At 39.8% G+C, this 20,442-nt stretch overlaps 1 protein-coding gene across 1 annotated transcript in view; it reads right to left on the bottom strand.

Moving 5' to 3' along the window:
- Positions 1-20,442, bottom strand: part of Faxc (failed axon connections homolog, metaxin like GST domain containing) — a 61,026-nt gene that overhangs the window by 2,540 nt on the left and 38,044 nt on the right. Inside the window, exon 5 of the mRNA XM_076858412.2 lies at positions 6,376-6,492. Within this exon, the coding sequence (XP_076714527.1) occupies positions 6,376-6,492 (117 nt within the window). The remainder of the gene's footprint in view (positions 1-6,375; positions 6,493-20,442) is intronic.

Here is a 20,442-nt window from a genome sequence, read left to right as displayed (position 1 = left end):
TAATCCTCTTCTCCATAATAACTTTTTCATTGATATTCTTCCAGAAATTTGTTTCTATATATATTTACATTAGATATATAGAATTGACTATATAGTATGTTTTCTGTCCACTTTTTTCCATTTATTAGCATATGGTGAAAATTTTTTAATTTTACATTATGACTACTATGATAATTTTGTAGTATTTCATTATGTGCATGAACTATATCACAGTTTCATTTTGCTTTAATCAAACCCCTATCACAAGTCACTTGAGTTGTTTTTGTACTAATAGCTCTATTGATTGTAGCCTGTAACCACTCTATTTTCATTTTCTATTAAAGAAAATATATATTCTCATTTTGAAAAACTGAAAGTCTATATACAGAAACTCTATGAATACATAAAGAAGAAAACAAAAAATCCCTAGGATCTCATCAACCCAAAATAATCACAAGTAGCATTTTGATATAATTTTTTTCAATATAGTTTCTACTTACTTACTGCCATTATTATTTCTTATGATCTCCTATAACATTATTATAGACATTTTTCCATGTCACTGAAATTTTTCAAAGTTTGATGGCTATTTCGCTGAACTAAATAAATGCCCTACAAACATGACAAAGCAAATTCTCCTGCTTCTTGGAATCTGTAAACCAATTAACTTGTACTGGTTCCAAGTCATCATTTTCAGTCTTAGATCATAATAGTGCAATCCCTACTGTGTAGGAGTCCATTCTCATTACCTTCTTCTAGAAGGTATGGATGTACATGCTCAGAGCCAGAAGCTAAGAAGCCAACATCACTGCTTCTCTTGAGGGGATGCATGTAAAACCTTCCAGTATTTTCCCAAGAGAACTTCCAATCATGCAACTCCTCCCCAGGTATTGCTACTAATCACAGATAATCAAGAATTGGGAAAAAGATGTGGAGGAAGCAGTAAGAGGGAGAAAGAGAATCTAATGAGAAAGGTACAGAGCCATTGAAAACTAGATGTGTGGTGCATATGTGTAATCCCAGGAACTCTGGAGGCTGAGACAGGAGGATCGCAAGTTTGACACCAGCTTCAGCAACTTAGTGAGGCCCTCAATAATTTAGGGAAACTCTGTCTCAAAATAATAAATAAAGAGGGTTAGGCATGTAACTCAGTGGTAAAGTGTCCCTGAGTTCAATTTCCAGTACCACCACCACCCGCCCCCCCCAAAAAAAAAACAGCCATCAAAGATGAATTATGGACATATCACAGTAGGTTCAGAGGACAGCCTTGTTTGACTCAATCAAATCCATTCACCATGAGCTGCTCCCAAGGAGCAACTAGGAAAGCCAGAACTATTCACAGGACCCTATAACTTTATCCACTTCTTTTGTGGGTGTTTTTATTTATTTTTTTAGCCTTATTTCTTCACCTTTCCTCCAAAAGAGGTTCCTCCTTTGTGACTGTATGACATCAATACCACTTCAGTGTGAAAGAATAAAAATTAACAATCATATTAGAAAAATGTACTCCTTTCTGCATGCTAGGCACTATTTGCAGTGCTTTACTCATCTGTTATACTAATTCGTTCCTGCCCTTCCCCATGACACTACTCTGTCTCTTTGAGTGGACAGCCTGGCCTTGGAATTAATAGCTTTGTGCTACTATGTTACAATATTTCTCTGCAGTTCTTTCCTGGGTTCTCAAGAATTATGAGATGACAGGTACCACCCTTTAGTGGCAATGAGCTGTCATGAAATAAGTGAGAACTCTATCGCATGGCCGAGAAAGGTCAGCCTTGATGAGCAAGAGCTGAGATCCACACACCCCTCCTCATATCCTGCCCCTGAATAAAGAGTAAAACGGATAGGGAAGCTCTAGATTGGCTTTGCTCAATTCTTCTTCCGCCTAGATTCCCCATTAGCTATATTCCAAAAGAACAAAAAAAGGCTGGCAGTAGAAAGCACTTCTGTGGCATATGTGTGTGTGTGTGTGTGTGTGTGTGTGTGTGTGTGTGTGTGCACGCGCACATGTATGAATGCAAATGCATGATATGCCTGGGTTAACATAAATCCCTATACTCAATATGTACACTTTGTGAAATAAAAGAAAAACCACATTTCTTCAAAGTGTACTCAACAATCCAATAACAACTTCATCCTCCAGAATGATAAAAACTAAAGTCATCCAATGCTGAGGAGGCTGTGGAAGTCAAGCATTGTGTTACATGGCTGGGGTAAGAACAAATTGTTGTAACCTTTTTTTGGAAAGTAATCTGATGCTCCCCACTGAAATTTAAAATGTGTATACCTGATGGCCCAGAGTTCCACGTTGAGTACTCTATTCTGCTAAAAGAAAAGCTTCAGTATATGAAGATCTATGTGCATGGATGTAGCATTACATGTCAGCAAAAGAAAGAGCAAGGTGAGGAAGAAAAGGACAAACAATAGGGGGAGGAGGAGGAAGAGAAGAAAGAGGAAAGGAAAAAGATGGAAACAGTCTTGAGGTCCATCAGTAGGGACTGAATTAACCATTCTGTAGAATATTGTGCAGTTGTTTAAAAAGACATGAAATTATTAAGTGGGAAAATTCAAGTTAGAAGAGTAATGTGTGCAGTTTTATTCTACTGTTTGTTTTAAAAACAACAAACCACAATAGCTATACATGTGTTGTAAATGTGTGCATGCAAAAGAAAGGCACAAGAATGATCCACATTAAATCCTCAATATTGATTATTCCATGGGGTCTGTATTGGACATGGATGAAGGGGAAGACATGCACTTTTTAACCTATTCCCGTTATGATTTGGCTTGTGATGGTCGTATATTACTTCTTAAATTTGAAAAGCCAATGAAATAAATTACTAAAAAAACAGTGATATTATCAGACAAAGAGGATATTTATCAGAATGCTGAATGCTTCTCTACCCAGAGGACAGTCTTAGACAGAATAAGGAGCCTTTCTCTTGGAGTTTCTCACAAGGAAATGTTCTCCATTGTTCTTTGAAAAACATAAAAGCATTATTTTCTGCATCAATCTAACTTCTCTATTATAATCAAAAATATTCTGTACAATTTAACACTGTAAACCATGTCAACCAGATTCAGAATCCTGGACTAAGTTTCTCCCAGCTGCCTCTCATGTATGGCTAGAATGAGAGAGAGGGAGACGCCTGCCAGAGCCCCCAGCACCATCTGCCCACACTGGGTCATTAACCAGCAAATATTTGGAAAACACGGGGCCAATACCCAAATGCACTCATGTACTCTGCAGGCATGTGCTCAGCACCTCCTTGTCCCACACCTGTGCTAGGTGCTGGCAACAGCCTTGATTGCTCTCTTTAGCATTTGTCACACAGTAAGAAGCCACCAAGCATGCATTCTTCTGAACAGTGCTAACATGGCTTGAATGCTGTGGATGAGGACACTCCCTCTGCCTCATCTCCTTGAAGCTAAAGACTGAGAGCAAGGACACTAAATCACAGATCTCAAAACATACAACCCACAAATGCCATTTGATTCAGCCCTTTCCTGACAGCCAAATCCCCCACCACAACCTCTTCCACAGTCATACAACATTCTCCCCACTTTCTAATCCTTTAGGCCAAAAAGACACCCAAGGACAATTAATAATCATGGGTGAAAGTTGCTGAATGAAGTTTTTATTAGAACATGGAAGGTCATGTTCCTTACCAATTTAGAAAATAGCGTTAAAGTCTGTGGTTTCCCTATGGCTCTAGAGGGTGGGCAGTTGTAACTTAGGCCTTCCCTTCTCCTTGCTTCAATTTCATCTTTTCTAAATTCTATCCAATAAACAAGTGATATTTCATATTTATATCTAAATATATAGATGCATATACATACGTATATTTTAAGCATGGTTGAATATTCAAAATATTCCCTCCTACACACCTAAATTAAGGAAAATTTCTTACTATTCTACATGATTCCAGAAGTAGTTTGCGTGGTTTTGTCAACAATTAGGACCAGGGCTGGGGATGTGGCTTGGTCAAAGAGTCTCTTGCCTGAAGAGTCATTAGGCCCTGAGTTTGATCCCCAGCACTGCCAAAAATAATAATAATAATAATTGCTGGGACTAAAAATTTATATTCAGTCACAGCCCTCCTCAAGTGGCAAGGCCAGCAGAGCCATGGCTGTTCCAAAGCCAAGGCCCAATCCCATCCACTCTCACTCTGGATTTGAGCCAGTTCTTAATTATCCAGGCTCTTAGTTGTTTTCACTTATGCCCTCTCTCTTTACTTCTTGGGAAAGTCTCTACCACAGAGAGCAAAAGCAAGGAAAGAAGTTAAGTCCAAATGATGCATAAAGGACATGGAACTACTGCCAAAGTAAGAATCAGAGACACTCTGGACTTTACTGATTAATGCTGCAAAAGTCCCCAGGGACAGCTGGAAGTCCCTGGCACTGCTTTAAGAATCAACATTCCTGCAACTGGGTGCTAAAAGTCCCTGGAAGATAATGGTGTCAGATTCCCCAGACGTGTGTGTGTGTGTGTGTGTGTGTGTGTGTGTGTATGTATGTATGTGTGTGTGTGTGTGTGTCTCAGGGAGGGACCCAAAATCAATCCTCAAAAATGGCTGATCATTTCCTCTAAGAGAATGTCTCAAGTTCTTTTAAGTCAAGAAAACATACTTTGTTTTTAAAACAAGGGATCCTCTGAAGTCACAGTCTACTGATAAGGATCCCCCAAATAATTCTAACTAAATAACAGATTACCTCAAGTGTGTGTGTGTGTGTGTGTGTGTGTGTGTGTGTGTGAGAGAGAGAGAGAGAGAGAGAGAGAGAGAGAGAGATTATGGGAATGTGTCTGGGTAGAAATGTAGGTGTATGTGTACAGGTGTGTGGAGTTTGTGCATACAGGAGTATGTGGGTAAACGAGGTACAACTTTATCACAATGATTTAGCTGGAAGTCCCTTGGCACTGAAATTAAATGTCAGTCCAGCCAAGTGTGGTTGGTCATGCGTGTAATCTCAGCCGCTCAGGCAGCTGAGGCAGGAGAATTCCAAGTTCAAGGCCAGCCTCAGCAATTTAGCAAGACCCTATCTCAAAAAAATGGATGGGGATATAGCTGTGTTATAATGACCCTGGGTTCAACCTCCAGTACCAAAAATAAATGTCAGCCCCTCTCAGCTAACCTTCTGGAAGAAGTACCTGATCCATTTCAGCCAAATCTGGTAATGTATCTGGAAGTCCACCCACAAATGAAGTCCACCCACTGGTCTCATCTACACCCCCAGTCTGCTCAGTTGAGCACAAACTCTTCAATTAAGTCTTGTCAATCCCCATCCCAAATTTAAATATTGAATTATGACCTCCACATCCCCAGCCCCCAGGTACTTGTTTAGATACTACTTTAAAATAAAGATGACTTCAAACAATTCCCACCCACCTACACAGTAAAAGCCTCTCTGAGAGACACAGCTGTCATGTATTATTCCATCACTCTACCCTACTACATACACACACACACACACACACACACACACACACACACACATGCAAACCAATATCTGATCCCTTGACATCAACCCAAGGTAAGCAGACTTACCCTCCCCCTTCGCTACCATGAATTTTATTCCTGGCTACCAACTACACCTGGCCCTGTATTTATCATCACCCAGCTCTGGTCCCATTCATCTCCACTTCTTACCTTGTCCTTGATAGTCAAGAACTATAATTCTGAGAGAAGTACAGGGGACTGATATTGGCCAAATTATATCATTATACTGTGTGCATGTACAAAAATATAACAACAAATCTCATCATTATGTACAACTATAATGAACCAATAAAAAATGTGGAAGGAAAACTAGACTTACAGCCAAGACCAGAAAAAAATGGATAGCAATATTGTCTATTATGTGACACACATAATAGAATTAGTAATAATACTTGTATAGCATCAGACTTTTCCGTTTATTGACAATTTCCTCATTTTCCCACAGCCTTGAACTTTCTATTCTACTCTCAGTATATGATCTACAGTCACTACACTAGAGTGGAAGGCAGTTCAAATGACACAAATCATATATACTTTACCTACATTTGAATATGAGATCAATTGATATTCAAAAAGAGCATCTGATATTGGCAATGAGTTCATTGACCCCACCTGATCCTAGTTGCTGCAGCATTGGATACATCAGAAAGTGATGAGCCAACTGCCCAAAAGACTTCAAGGAATAACAACAAAACAAGGACAGAAGGTGGAATTCAAGTTCTGTTTTAGCAACAAGTATCACCTGTAAGGAGCTGGCAGAAAACTTACTGGCCCTAGACACCACAGCCTAATGAAGCGTGGCCAGGTTCATGGCGCTGGTCTAGAATTCTACATTCTACATACCAGTACCCACCCACCCGCAGCAACTCTTACACCAGAAAAGCTTTTCAGGGCTTGCCTTTGATCAACCGCTCAGGTCTTGTCCCTGGTAAGGTCCACATTGCCTGTGCCAAGTGTCCAAAGACGGTGGCATCGAGAGTAGAAAGCTTGGGCCCCATGATGTACTTCTTATCACCTGCAGCAGATAAAACAGAGAGATCACTCATTGTCACAATAGCATTCAGCACACTCTCATTATATGTTTATCTAACTGCACCAAAAAGCTTTGCAGAGTCAAAATGCATGCATGCCCTTTTTCTTCAAAACATTGAGAACAAATGTAAAGTGAATTAAGAAATTCTGGGATACATCAAACCCACAGCAAGGTAAGGCAGGGAACAAATCCAATCCAGAAAAACAGATGAGGGAGGGTGTTTATGGGGAAAAAGGAGAACTGATCACCAACTGACTTCCAGTCTCAAACTGGAGGTCTCAAACTGTCTCTCTTTATTACTACAGTTTGAGACTGGAGAATACCCAGAAGTTTGATTAAACCAACTGAGAAGTAACCCAATGCAGCACTCAACCTCAGGGCATATATAATTAAAATAACAAATTTCCTCAAGGAAAACAAAAAGCCCAGGCTACTGAAGAAGCTTGAAAGCAAGGTTTCCCGTGACACCTCTAAGGTCTTGGCAAATTTCAACACTGAGTACCAGCTTCCTTGGGAAACATTAAACAAAAAGAAGCTATGCAATCAGAAGCTCAGCCCTGACACCAGGCTCCTCAACAAGAAAGTTTCACACTGCTGTTCCTGTCTCTCCATTTCCACCACTACTGACTTAGTTCAGGCCTTGTGGTGCAGACGATCACATCCAACCAATTAAAAGAGTCGCACATTGTCTCCTGAGCCACTGTCAGGGCCTGTGGCATCTAGTGGCACAGGAAGAGATGGATCCACAGACATCACATCCTGGCACCACTGTTCATCTGGTCATTTCCTAACTTCTCAAAGCTTCTGTTTTCTTACCCACCAAACAGGGATGATATTAAGAGGACCTAATTCCTTAGCACTACTGACTATGAAATGACATACACATGTAACAATCTTAGCATGGAATGTGGATAACTCAAGCAACATGAGCTCTCCTAATGAGAGCCCTTCCCTTCCTCCAGGACATTCCACATCCCACCTGAAGTAAGACACTCTTTTCATCATGTCAATCCCTCTCACGATCACCTTCCATGGTTTATGAAATAAAATCCAGACTCAACTTAAAAGACGAAGGCCATTATATTTACTTCTAACCCATGTTCCAGCTTTGTTCCTACTCCTTTCCCTGACTCTAGCAAACCTGAACTATAAAATGGGAGATTCACCAGTTGTGAGAGGAATAACTGAAGTATCCTGAGCAGAGCACACAAGAAATCCTGCCTCTTCCTCTTTGGCCCCTTAGTGCTATTTTTTTCCACACTGCACACTGTACGCTGGTTGGGTTTTATTTGTGGATTTTATCATTCCAGCTAAATGGTAAGCTCTTTGAAAGTAAGAGTCATTTCTTATTTCTACTTAACAAACTTTTGTGCCATGTTTTCTACATGTTTAGCACAATTCTATGTACTGTACTCTACAACTGTCCATCCATTCCATCACATTTGAGTGGCAGGCTGAGGATGTCACAGATCTTATGTCAGTGCGTAGCTAAGACAGGAATTCAATCAAACCATCTGTTAGAGCTCGTAAGTGTGTCCCATTGTTAACCATCTTCTCTATAATTTGAGTCTTGCCCCAGGATTTAAGCCTATTACCCAAATACTGGGAAAACACTACCTGGGAAAAATTAATGACAAACAAAAAATCTAGGTATCACTTGTTCTCTCATTATATGTCAGATATTTCTTGATGATCCATTTTGCTGACTCCAAATACCTCAACCACTCCTCCACTGGCATTAAGTGATTACAGAGCCCTTCCCTTCCTCCAGGACATTCCACATCCCACCTGAACTAAGACTTCCTTTTCTTCATGTCAATCCCTGTAATTAACTGATTACAGGTGGGCACAGGGACCCCCTCCCCAAGAGCTCTCAGAACATCCTGCTAGGATTGGAGAGGTGCATCAATCAGATGACCAAATGGTCCTCCCTACCAGACTGTGCCAGGGTTCTACCCATTCATGACTAAACAGGACAGTCTATGAGTCGAAGTCAAAAGGGCTTTAGGGCTATTGTGATAAGGGCTATACACAGCTTCAAAGAGAAGAAAATGAGATTTTTTTTTTATATAAAAGAGCAATGGTGGATTCATGACCAAAAAATAAATAAGAAGGAAGAAAGAAAATGTTGATTTCCTTCAAAAAGGACTCTAAGGGAAATGCCAGAGTTTAAATAGTGAAGTTTGATGTCAAATTCAAAGATTTAGGGGACAAGATGAAGATAGACAGATGATAGATAAAATACTTGAAAAAATCTGATAATAGAGTACATAGGATCTTGATTAAAAAAAAAACATAAAAATATACTGTTATTTGACTCCATATATCAAATAATGCATACAGTGTTTAGTCAAGATTTGCCATCTGGTCTCAGAATGTTAAAAGTGGAAGGACACTGAGTCAGTAACAGAACCAGACTCAGAATGCTGGCACCCAGGCCTCCAGACTTCTAACCCAAGGTCTTTGTCTCCACAATGTCACAATCATCATCATCTTAGAAATAAAGACTTCAAGGAACAGCAGGGGGGGTGAACTTTTAAAGTTTGCAAAAGGATGCTTTGGTTAAGAAGGAACATAAAATAGAAAAAGGAAAAAAAGAACTGAAACCTGATTTTGTTTTTTAAAGATGCTTGCAAAAAGAATGGATGGAATCTAGTATGTGAGGAAAATGCAGAATGGTAGATACAAAATTATATGTATATACACACACGGTTATAAATTTTTAAAATATATAAATATCTCCTGTCATTAAAAAGTCCTCAGAGTATCCAATAACAGGAAGCTTTTTAAAATGTTTATTTTGAAATAATTTTGGATGTATAAAAAATTTGCAAAAATAGCATAGCTCCTGTATGTCCTTTACCCAACTTCCATAAATATTAATATCTTAGAGAACCACAGTACATTTATCAAAACTAAAAGAAATTAACCATTAGTATAACACTGCCAACTGTATTATAGACTATTATAGACTTTATTCAAATTTAATTCATTTTTTTAACGAATACCCTTTTTGTTCCAGGATCCCACATTTCATTTGTCACCCTACCTCCTCAGTCTCCTCCAATTTGTGAAAGTTCCTCCATGCTCCTTGAATTTTCACAAATTTGACATTTTTAAAGAACACTGGACTGTTAGTTTGTAAAACATCTATGAACTTGGGCTTCTCTAAGGTTTTCTTATGACTAGATGAGGTCATGAATTCTTAGCAAGAATACCACACAAGTAACAGTGTATCTCTTTTGATGGTTAATTTTATGTGCCATCTTGACTAGGCCATGGGGTATCCTGATATTTATTCAAACAATATTCTGGGTGTATCTATGATGGTATTTCAAGATGAGATTAACCTTTGAATTCATAGAATGACTAAAGCAAATTTCCCTTCCTGATATGGGTGGGCCTCATCCAATCCACTGAAGGCTTCATAGAACAAAAGGCTGAAAGCCCCCTCCCCCCCCCCCCCCCCCCCCCCGCTCCTTCTGCCTGACTGCCTTCAAACTGGGACATTGGCTTTTTCCTATCCCTGACTCAAGTAGAAGCATCAGCTCTTCCTGGGTCTCAAGCCTGCCAGCCTTCAGACTGGACCCATACCATCAGTTTTGGTCCTTGGATCTTTTCATCACATGAGAACTCTACCATAGAATGCCAACTCATCCTGCACATCTTGGGATCCATAACTCTGTGAGCCAATCCCTTATATTTAGTTTCTTTATACCCAATTGGTTCTGTTTCTCTGGAGAATCTTATGTAATACCTTCTGAGGGCATCATTGTATCAAAGGGCACATAACTGTACATCTTAATATGTGGTATTAACCTTGATCACATGGTAAAGATGGTATCTGACAGGTTTCTTCCTAATAAAGTTACTATTTTTCCATTTGCAGTTAATAATCTTCAGAGAGATACTTTGAGATTGTACAAATATCCTGTTTCTCTTGACTGTGACCCATCAATTTTAGCATCCATTGGTAGATGTCATCTGAAACAATTATTTTTATGGTGTTTGTTTTATTGTGGTTTTCTCTTCCTCTCATTTCTTCTACACATATTGATTCGGATTCTACTGTCTCTATACCCCCACTTGCTAATGTATTCAATTATTTATTTAAGTATGCACTCATGAATATTTGTTTATTCTATGGGATGCAGTCCAGTACTATCAATATTTATTTCATTGCTCAAACTGTGCCAGCTTTGGGCTGTGGAGCTTGGCAGGAAGGATTTTTAAAAGGTAAACTAAATTAGATTTAACTTTGTTTACAGAAGAAGAGACCAAGCTAAAAGTTTCATTTCTGCCACACTTCTGGGGTACAGAAAGTGGTCCCAGATCCCATGACCAGAGGGGTTTAGAAAACACAAAACTCTAAGGGCAGATCTGAAAGGCACTAAAGGAGCAGGAATGGGTGATGAGACACCTTGAACTTCAATATTGGCAGGTGAACCACCTGACTGCTCCTGTAGGGACACCTGAGTACCCGTAACTCTCCCTGCAAGCCCCTATGTTGAGAGTGTGGACTCTGAGCCATCGGGGAGGGCAAATAAAGGTTGAAAACATGAAGTCAGTCCCCAGCAGTGAGGGACCCAGGGCACATCACAGTCCCTGAAATGTGCTCCAACAGAGGCCAGTGCTCCCAAGCACCAGGAACACCTCCCTAAAGGCACAGAGCCCACCTGCCTGTGAGGGTGACCCCCATATTCCGTCACCTGCAGTGGAAGTGGGACTTCCCATGCCCAGGATGAGTTGAAAGACCTCCATGGTTGGGTCTTCCATTGGTCATCAGGGAGCACAGACTATGAAGAAATACAAGAATAGAGACCACCATGCCAGAGAGGAAGACCCACGTGGATTTGAAGGAAGATCACGGCAGGAATGGCAAAGCTGGTTCTTCTGCAGGGTGAGAAAATGACACTAGACCCAGGTATTTCAAGAATCTGATGTAACCTATCCTGGATGTTTAGGCAGCTCCTCTCTGTGAGAAAAGCCATATTATACATGCAGGAACCATGGGGGCACCCATGGTTGACCAAAGTCTGAACATGGAGTACTGAATCATGAATAGCAAGAATGCTAAAGGCATTTGCTGTTTACATCCCAGACTTGAGCTCATGATGATTGAACTTAATCACAGATCATTGATCATAAAACTTTAGCAACCTCCATTAACCCAAGGTTACTTATTCTGACCTCCAAGCCTGACCTCTGGCTCCTCCCACGTTGTCTTCTACCTCTCCTATCATGAGCATCAACAGAGGGCTGACCCAAAGATACCAGGACATGACAAAGACAAGGGTATATGGAAGACATCTGAGCATGTGGGCTAGGTCCCTCGACCCCATTACCTGCCCTTTCCCCCATTAGCACAAACTAGTGTGATAGCTGGGAGATGAAATGGGGAAAGTAAATATGGAGGGCAATTGTCCAGGGAGAATGAAATCAATCTTGAGTCTGAAAAGAATGGCCACAATCCAATCACCAGGACTCAAGCCAAATGGAAGAGCAAGGGAGCTACAGTGTTGAAGTAAGCTGAACCTGGTAAGCAGCAGAACCAAGGGAACATGAGGGGACAAGCACAGGGCTATGTAGGTCTTAAAGTCCCACTGGCAAGTGGGGCCCCACACAGCACAGCTGAGGAAGTGCTCACAATCCAAAGTTGCTTGCCTGATGCTAGATTCTGAGCCTCCTCCTTAGGGAGGATGCATGACAGCTGACAATGTGGGACTCTGTCCAGACCCAAGCCAAACAGGCAAGGTCTGCCTCCTATGAATGCTCCACCCTTCAGTCAAACATGAAGGTGACCAGCCCATCACCATAATTCACCCTATCTCCCTCCCTAAATAACATCCACTTATCTAAGCTTGAGCTGGTCTTAAGGGAAGGGTTAGTCTTACCATGAGACAACACAGATCTCTCTAGAATTTCCCAGTTTCTTCCTCTGAAATCACTCAAAGAATTTATGGCCACATTAATTCTACCACAGCACCCATTCATAATCTACAGTAACATCTAAGTAACATTTATCACTTGTTTTCACATATATCACCATGAGATAGCAAGTAGAAAGTTTATTCAGAGCATTGGTAAGAACTACAGAAATGAACCTCTGTACAGCATCTCCTTTTGCCCTTACTAATTCTCTTTCCCATTTCCACTGATCACTCTCAGCTCCAATTCTGCAAATTAGTAAAATTCCCAAATGCTATAAGTTGCAGAAGATAAAATACTGGCTATACTAGAAAATATAGGTTTAAAGAAGAAATTAAAGAGAATAGTCAGCCAGGCACAATGGCACAAATCTATAATCCTAGTGACTCAGGAAGCTGAGGGAGGAGGATCACAAGTTCAAAGTCAGCCTCAGCAACTTAAGGAGGCCCTAAGCAAATTAGTGAGACCCTATTTCAGAAACAAAAAGGGCTGGGAATGTAGCTCAGTGGCAAAGCACCCTTGGGTTCAATCCCCAAACAAACAAACAAAAAATTTAAATACAGAGAATAGTCAAAAGATCTTCAAAAACTCATTTTTCTATCGAATTAAGAAATAAGAGCAACTGTGTGTTTCATCTACATAGAATTCCCTATCCTTGAACACTGATAAAGATTTTTAAGAAGAAAATTCCAGGAAGTCTACATAGATGCCATTAGTATTTCCAACTGTCCCTCTCCCAACTTTGATTAACTGGAAATTAAAGGGAAATTGAGAAACGAAGATTTTGAGTACTTTCCTCAAGGAAAGCACAGGAGGAGGTCAGTAATCTTAGAAGTCAAACGTCAAAGAGTATACTCTTTAAGCTTTTTCTGTTTAAAGAATCTCCCACAGCACAAAGCTACAGAAAAAAAATAATCTACTTCCTATTTTCTCTGATGCTCCTGATCAGACCTCTTTTTGTCAGAAATTGTACATATGTCAAGCCACTCCCTTTAAGGAGCCCTTGTTCACATTCCCAGCATACTCCAAAATCACTACATAAACGGTTCCCTCAACTATGGGGGCTACTACTTCATCCCTGGGGTTATTAGTGATTCTTATGGGTGAATCTCAGAATTAAAATAATGAACCTTGACAACATTCTGACATCTATTAGTTGCACCAATTGGCTCCTGATCTGGTAAAAGATAAAAGTACATAGGGGATACACTAGAAGAAGCCTCCTTCAGATGTCATACTAGGAAGCAACTGAATATTCCTATAATTTCCTATATGATTATCTGAAAGAACACACAAGAACTTCTTTCAGCCTGTATGAACTATTCCAACACCTTCCCCATTGACCACCAATATCAATCATCCCATTTCTTCCTCGCAATCTGGTCTTTGCTGATGTCCCAGCTCTTAAAGTTCCCTAGGCATGAGACCAGGAAGCACATAAGTTCCCATACTGTAAGGAATGGGTTGTGCTTGCTCTTCTGTATTTCAGTCCTCCTATCAATGAGTCTGAGCACCTGCTGAACTCTACATTCAAAGGATCCATAGGCATCTTTTGTCACTTTTGGAAACTTGGAGGAAGGATTTGTACCCATGCAGAAAAATGTGACACTTGGGAAATCTAGGTTACAGAGTATTCCTCAGGAGGAGACAAATGCATCCTCAGGCTTAATAATTATATTTTAACAACACTGAATAGCAGGTCCTGGGAGTCTTATAGAACAATAGGTAACATCTTGAAGGAAAGTGTCAGTGTTACCAGCTCATCAATGATCAGCCTCTTTGTTTCTCTTTCCTCAAAGTTACTTGTAATACTGTTGCTTCTGAGTCTGACTACAAATTTTGTTAAAAAGGTGAGATCTGAGGGCTATAAAATGTATATGATTTAAGACTCCCTCTCTGAGCTGCTGGGGTTGTAGCTCAGTGGTAGAGTGTTAGTGTCTAGCATGTGTAAGGCACTGGGTTCAATCCTCAGAACCACAAAAAAATAAATAAAAGTATTGTGTCCACCTACAACTAAAAATATTCTTTAAATTTATTAATTTTTTATTCATATATGACAGCGGAATGCATTACAATTCTTATTACACATATAGAGCACATTTTTTCATATCTCTGGTTGTCTACAAAGTACATTCACACCAATTCGTGTCTTTATACATGTACTTTGGATAAGAATGTCCATCACATTCTACCATTATTTCTAACCCCCTGCCCCCTCCATTCCCCTCCCATCCCTCTACCCTGTCTAGAGTTCATTTATTCCTTCCACGCTCCCCCTCCTTACCCCACTATGAATCAGCCTCCTTATGTCAGAGAAACCATTCGGCATTTGGTTTTTTAGGATTGGCTAACTTCATTTACTTCTCCAACGCCATCCTTTTATCATAATTTCACTCTCTTTTATTGTTGAGTAATATTCCATTGTGTATATATGCCACATTTTTTAATCCATTCATCTACTGAAGGGCATCTAGGTTGGTTCCACAGTTTAGGTATTGTGAACTGTACTGCTATAAACATTGTTGTGGCTGTGTCCCTGCAGTATGCTGTTTTTAAGTCCTTTGGGTATAGAGGGAGAAGAGGATAGCTGGGTCAATGGCAGTTCCATTCCCAATTTTCCAAGAAATCTCTACATTGCTTTCCATATTGGCTGTACCAATTTGCAGCCCCACATCCTCATCAATACTTATTATTGTTTGCATTCATAATAGCTGCCATTCTGACTGGAATGAGATGATATCTTAGAGTAGTTTTGATTTGCATTTTTCTAATTGATAGTGATGATGAACATTTTTTCATGTATTTGTCGATTGGTTGTATATCATCTTCTGAGAAGTGTCTTTTCAGGTCTTTGGCCCATATATTGGGTTAGTTGTTTTTATAGTGTTTAATTTTTCGAGTTCTTTATATACCGCAGAGATTAGTGCTCTAACTGATAAGTGAGAAGTAAAGATTTGCTCCCGAGATGCAGGCTGTCTGTTCATCTCACAGACTGTTTCTTTTGCTGAGAAGAAACTTTTATAGTTTGAGTCCATCCCATTTATTGATTTTAATTCTTGTGCCAAAGGAGTCTTATTAAGGAAGTTGGGGCCTAATCCCACTTTTTCTTCTATTAGGCACAGGGTCTCTGGTTTTATTCCTAAGTCCTTGATCCATTTTGAGTTGAGTTTTGTGCATGGTGAAAGATAGGGATTTAGTTTCATTTTGCTGCATATGGATTTCCAGTTTTCCCAGCACCATTTGTTGAAGAGGCTATCTTTTCTCCAGTGCATGTTTTTGGCACCTTTGTCTAATATAAGATAATTGTAATTTTGTGGATAAGTCTCTGTGTCCTCTATTCTATACCATTGGTCTACCAGTCTGTTTTGGTGCCAATAGCATGCTGTTTTTGTTACTATTGCTCTGTAGTATAGTTTAAGGTATGGTATAGTGATGCTACCTGATTCACTCTTCCTGCTAAGGATTGCTTTACCTATTCTGGGTCTCTTATTTTTCTAGATGAATTTCATAATTTTTTTTTTTTAAAAAGAGTCCCTCCCTAGTTTCAGTTTCTCAAATGCACTTCTGAAGTAAAGGAAAATAAAGCACTCAACTTTAACTGCATTCCAGGACTGGCTTTGCCCTGAATTTAATTTCCATCTTAGCTGTCCTGTATTAGGCAATCAAAGGAACCAGTTCTTCTAACTTCATTCAAAGGTCATCTCTTTATAAAGACTATCTGGCAGTCCCCAAATTTTGATTAATAAAATTACACATCACACAGGACTCATTGTTATGGGGAAATTTAAATTCAAAGCCTTCTATAAGGATCTAACCCTTTTTAAAAAGCTGATTAGTAACAGTTTCTAGAGGAAGGTTTTATGTTTGGCCATCAGGGTCAGAGGAGATCAACTATGCAAGCAGACTCCACATTCCTAAAGAACTTTTCTTCATTGTATGCATCGCAGTTGTCACCTTAGTTGGAATCCAGCATCCTCAACAACTTTTAGACATCTGAGCAATCACCAAACTGGCAAAGATGTTTAACCACCAGGACTATTTAGAGCCTTCCAGAGCCTTACTCAAATTAACTCCTCCTTAGGCACAGATCATATTGCTATCAACCTCATCTTCTTCTTTTTTTTTTTTTTTTTTCCAAGAGATTGATTCCAGGGGTACTTTATCAGTAAGCTACATCCCAGTCCTTTTTAAATTTTTTATCTGGGGACAGGGTCTTACTAAACTGCTGAGGCTGGCCAAGAACTGGAAATTCTCCTGCCTCGCCCTCCCAAGTTTTGGGGATTAGAGGTATACAGAGCCATGCTCGGCTCAACCTCATCTTTAGACATTGGAATCCTATACCCTATACCTTCCCAAATGATAAACTCGTTCCTCTGTTGGACATCATGCGAAAATTTTGTGTGACACTTCTTTTCAAGTGCAGGGCTGAGTCTCAGAATGCTCTTGTCCCATGTGCTCTGACCATTAAAAGGTTAGGAATGTCCACGTAATTCTCCCAGGTACACACGATTTTCTCAAAGATCACTGAATCCATAGAAACTTCCTGTGTGTGAAGCTCTGTAATCTTGGAATTGGCCCCAGTTTCTTCACAGTCAAGATGAAAGTATGTCTGCTAGAATCAGAGTGGGCAATAATAATCGTCTCTCAAGAGACTGAAAGGTAAGATTCTGTTTCTAGGGTTGGGGTTACAGCTCAGTGGTAAAGCACTTGCCTCACATGTACGAGGTACTGGGTTCCTCAGCACCACATAAAAATAAGTAATTAAAGGAATTGTGTCCATCTACAACTAAAAATATATATTTTTAAATTCTATTTCTAAAATATGTAAAATCTTTCATCTAAATAACTTGGAAAAAACTGAGGCCTGGTGCTTGCCACCCATTATGGCAGGATAAATACTCCTCTGCTCACAAGCTGGCTTCATTCTCCACAGCTCAACAGCCGCTGAAAGAAGCACCTATGTGTTTAATGGGTTTGGAGCTATCTGGATGTATTAATTGCTGCTAGCAACATAACAGATTACAAACCAACTTAGCAGGTTTCAACAATATACATGTATTTTATCACATTTTCTATGATCAAGAATCCAGGCAGCCTTAGCTACATGCCTTTGGCTCAGGGTCTCACAGTCTGCAATGGCGATGTCAGCCAGGTGCATCTAGTTTGAATTTTAAATTCCTCCAAAGGTCCAGGTGTTTAAAGTTGGGTCCCTGGAGGGAACTACTGGGAGCTGGTGAAACCTTTAAGAGGTGGGGCCTGGTAGGAGATTTTAAGTCGCTAGAAGCATGCCCTTGAAGGGGATAGTAGAACCCTGGTCCTTTCCTTCCTCCCTCTCTCTCTCTCCCTCTCCCCCTTCCTCTCCCCCGCCCCACTCTGCTCCCTAGACCCGAAGGGAGAATTTTCCTTACTCTCACCTTTGCTACCTGGCACACCCACAGAGGCCTATAGGTAATGGGTCTGCCTGATCATGGGCAGGAACCTCCAAAACTGTGAGCCAGTATAAACCTTTTCTCTTTATAAACTGATTATCTCAGGCATTTGTTATAATATAGGAAACCTACCTAACATATCAGGGTTGCAATTATCTTAAGGGCTGATTTGGGGAGGATCTGCTAACAAAATCACTCACATGGCTGGTAGCATACTCAGGTCTTCTCTGGCTCTTGGCCAGAGATATCTGTTCCTTGCCATGTGGACCTTTCTGAAGAGCTGTTCATGAAAGAGTTGGCTTATCAGAGCAAGTAAGTAAGAAAGCAACAGCGGGTGAGAAAGAAGGCCCGGGACACAACTGCGGTCTTTTTGTAATCAAATCTTGGAAGGGTCATTCCTCTGCTAATGCCATGCTGTATTTGTTAAAAGCAATCACCAAGTCCAGCCTATACTCCTGTGGGGAAGAATTACCCAAGAGGATGCAAACCAGGAGTCAGTATCACTGTGGACCATCTTGGATGTTGTCTACCACAGGAGAGAAACATTCTTATACCCCAGAGCTACATTCAAAAGGGCTTGGAGCCATAAAGTCATGATATCTGTAGTTTATTTAAAATACTTCCACGCATATACAAAAAAATAAGGCAAATATGACCAAATGTTAGCAACTACTAAATCCAGGTGGTGAATATGAAACTGTTTATTGTACTATTCTATTTTACTGAGAAGTTAAATTTTTTCATTATAAATCAAAATCATCTAATCATGTTCACTAATAATGTGTAAAGAAAAAGTACCAACTATGATTATTCCCTAAGTTAAAATAGTGGGCAGACATTCTCCAGTGTTAAAATGGACAGTGCTAAATAGACCTCACCTAACACAGATTTATTTGGCACCTAAATGCCCTGACAGTCTCATCAGTATGGTTCTAGACCATAAATTCAGGGAAGACAGGAATCACACTAGACAATGAACTCCACTGGAAGACAAAACTGCATCCCCCAGTACCCAGTCCAGTGCCCACCCAATCTAAAACAAATGCACAGTAAATATATTTGTCATATGAATGTCTATTTTATAATCCCTTGTCTTTTAGATCAAATCTTTTAGATCAAAATTGTCCCATCGATACCTGATGGCACAGAACTGTAAAGGTCTGGAACACTGGGACTCCATCAAGGACTTGGATAGGTGCTTGAGCTACCAGTTCATGAAGAACTATTTCAGCCTACCCCATACTGCTAGAGCTCACTCCCCATGAGGCAAAATGACTTTCGAAATAGGCAGCACAAGTCAAGCCATCAGTTCCTCCTAAGAGAATTCCCAAAGTTAGACCACTTGATGTGTAATGTAGTGAGACCTCTTTTACCAATAACATGACAGAGCTACGCCTCTGAAGGTCACCAAAGATTTAAATGCAAAATAACTCATTTAAGACTTTCCAAAGCTTGCCTTCTCCCACCCCAAAAGTAACTGGTATTAAAAGTGGGTTTAAGAAGTGCCTTGCAATGGTTCTAGGGAAAGTTATCAAAAACTCTAGATTCTCTCCAAGCTTAACCCCTATAATATATTTTTGCCAGAAAAAAACAAAATTAAGCTAGATCCCCTAAGAAATGCAGGAAGCTACAATGCAATATTAAACACTGAGCTTCTATTTAGAAATTTTTTTTACAAATGTTTATATTCAAAAGCACTATCCATAAGGAAATCTACTCTATATCATCCAAGGAAGAGTCTCTTGCTAGAATTCAGGACCAAAATTAATTTGTCCCAGTTGAAGAACTTGCGTGTTTCCTCTCCCTAGAAAATAAACACAAACCTGCCCCACATTTCCTTTTTTTATATTTCTTGCCAAAAATTCAAGTTAAATTATGCGTAATTCCAGGAGTAAGCTCATTCCAGGAACATGATTGTTTTCTAATTGGTTTCCGGAACATTTGTATTAATATTAAACAGCCTATGCAAAGGCAGGAAGCTTCCAGGCTGTACAGGGTTACTTCAGTGAACAAGGATCATATGGCATAGTTACAAAATAGGTGCATATGGGCAAGAAGTCAGAATGAGGAGGGAGATGGGAGTAGAATTCAGGCTGTAAGAAAAGGAATTTGGATTTTTAGCATAGGAAGAATTGGGGGTCTTTGGTTCTGATTTACATTTTAAATTAACCTCTCTAGAATTAAAAAAAAAAAAAACAATACTAGTAGCAGGGATCTTGTCTGAGTTCTGCTACTAAGAAGCTGTAGCAGAACTCAGACAAGAGACACAGGTGCCTCTGCCATGATTGTGGGGCAGAAAGGGGATAGAAGATTAAGGTGTTTAATGAACATCAAGGTAATGAATTATATTCATCTGCTCAGTTAAGCAAGCACTTAGCATCTGGCCCTACATGGATCTGAGTCTATCTTGGGTAAATTAATTTCCCTATTTACAAACCAGGAATAGTATACTAATGGTAATAATAATCATAATAATACCTAAGCTCATATGCCTTTGTTGAGAATTAATGAGAATAATTTCTACCTCAATTAATTACCTCATTAATCCTCACCAAACCCATAGGAAAATAGATAT

The sequence above is a fragment of the Callospermophilus lateralis genome, chromosome 6, assembly GCF_048772815.1.
Source record: "Callospermophilus lateralis isolate mCalLat2 chromosome 6, mCalLat2.hap1, whole genome shotgun sequence".
NCBI classification, from domain to species: Eukaryota; Metazoa; Chordata; class Mammalia; order Rodentia; family Sciuridae; genus Callospermophilus; species Callospermophilus lateralis.
This window is presented reverse-complemented; position numbering and strand designations above follow the sequence as displayed.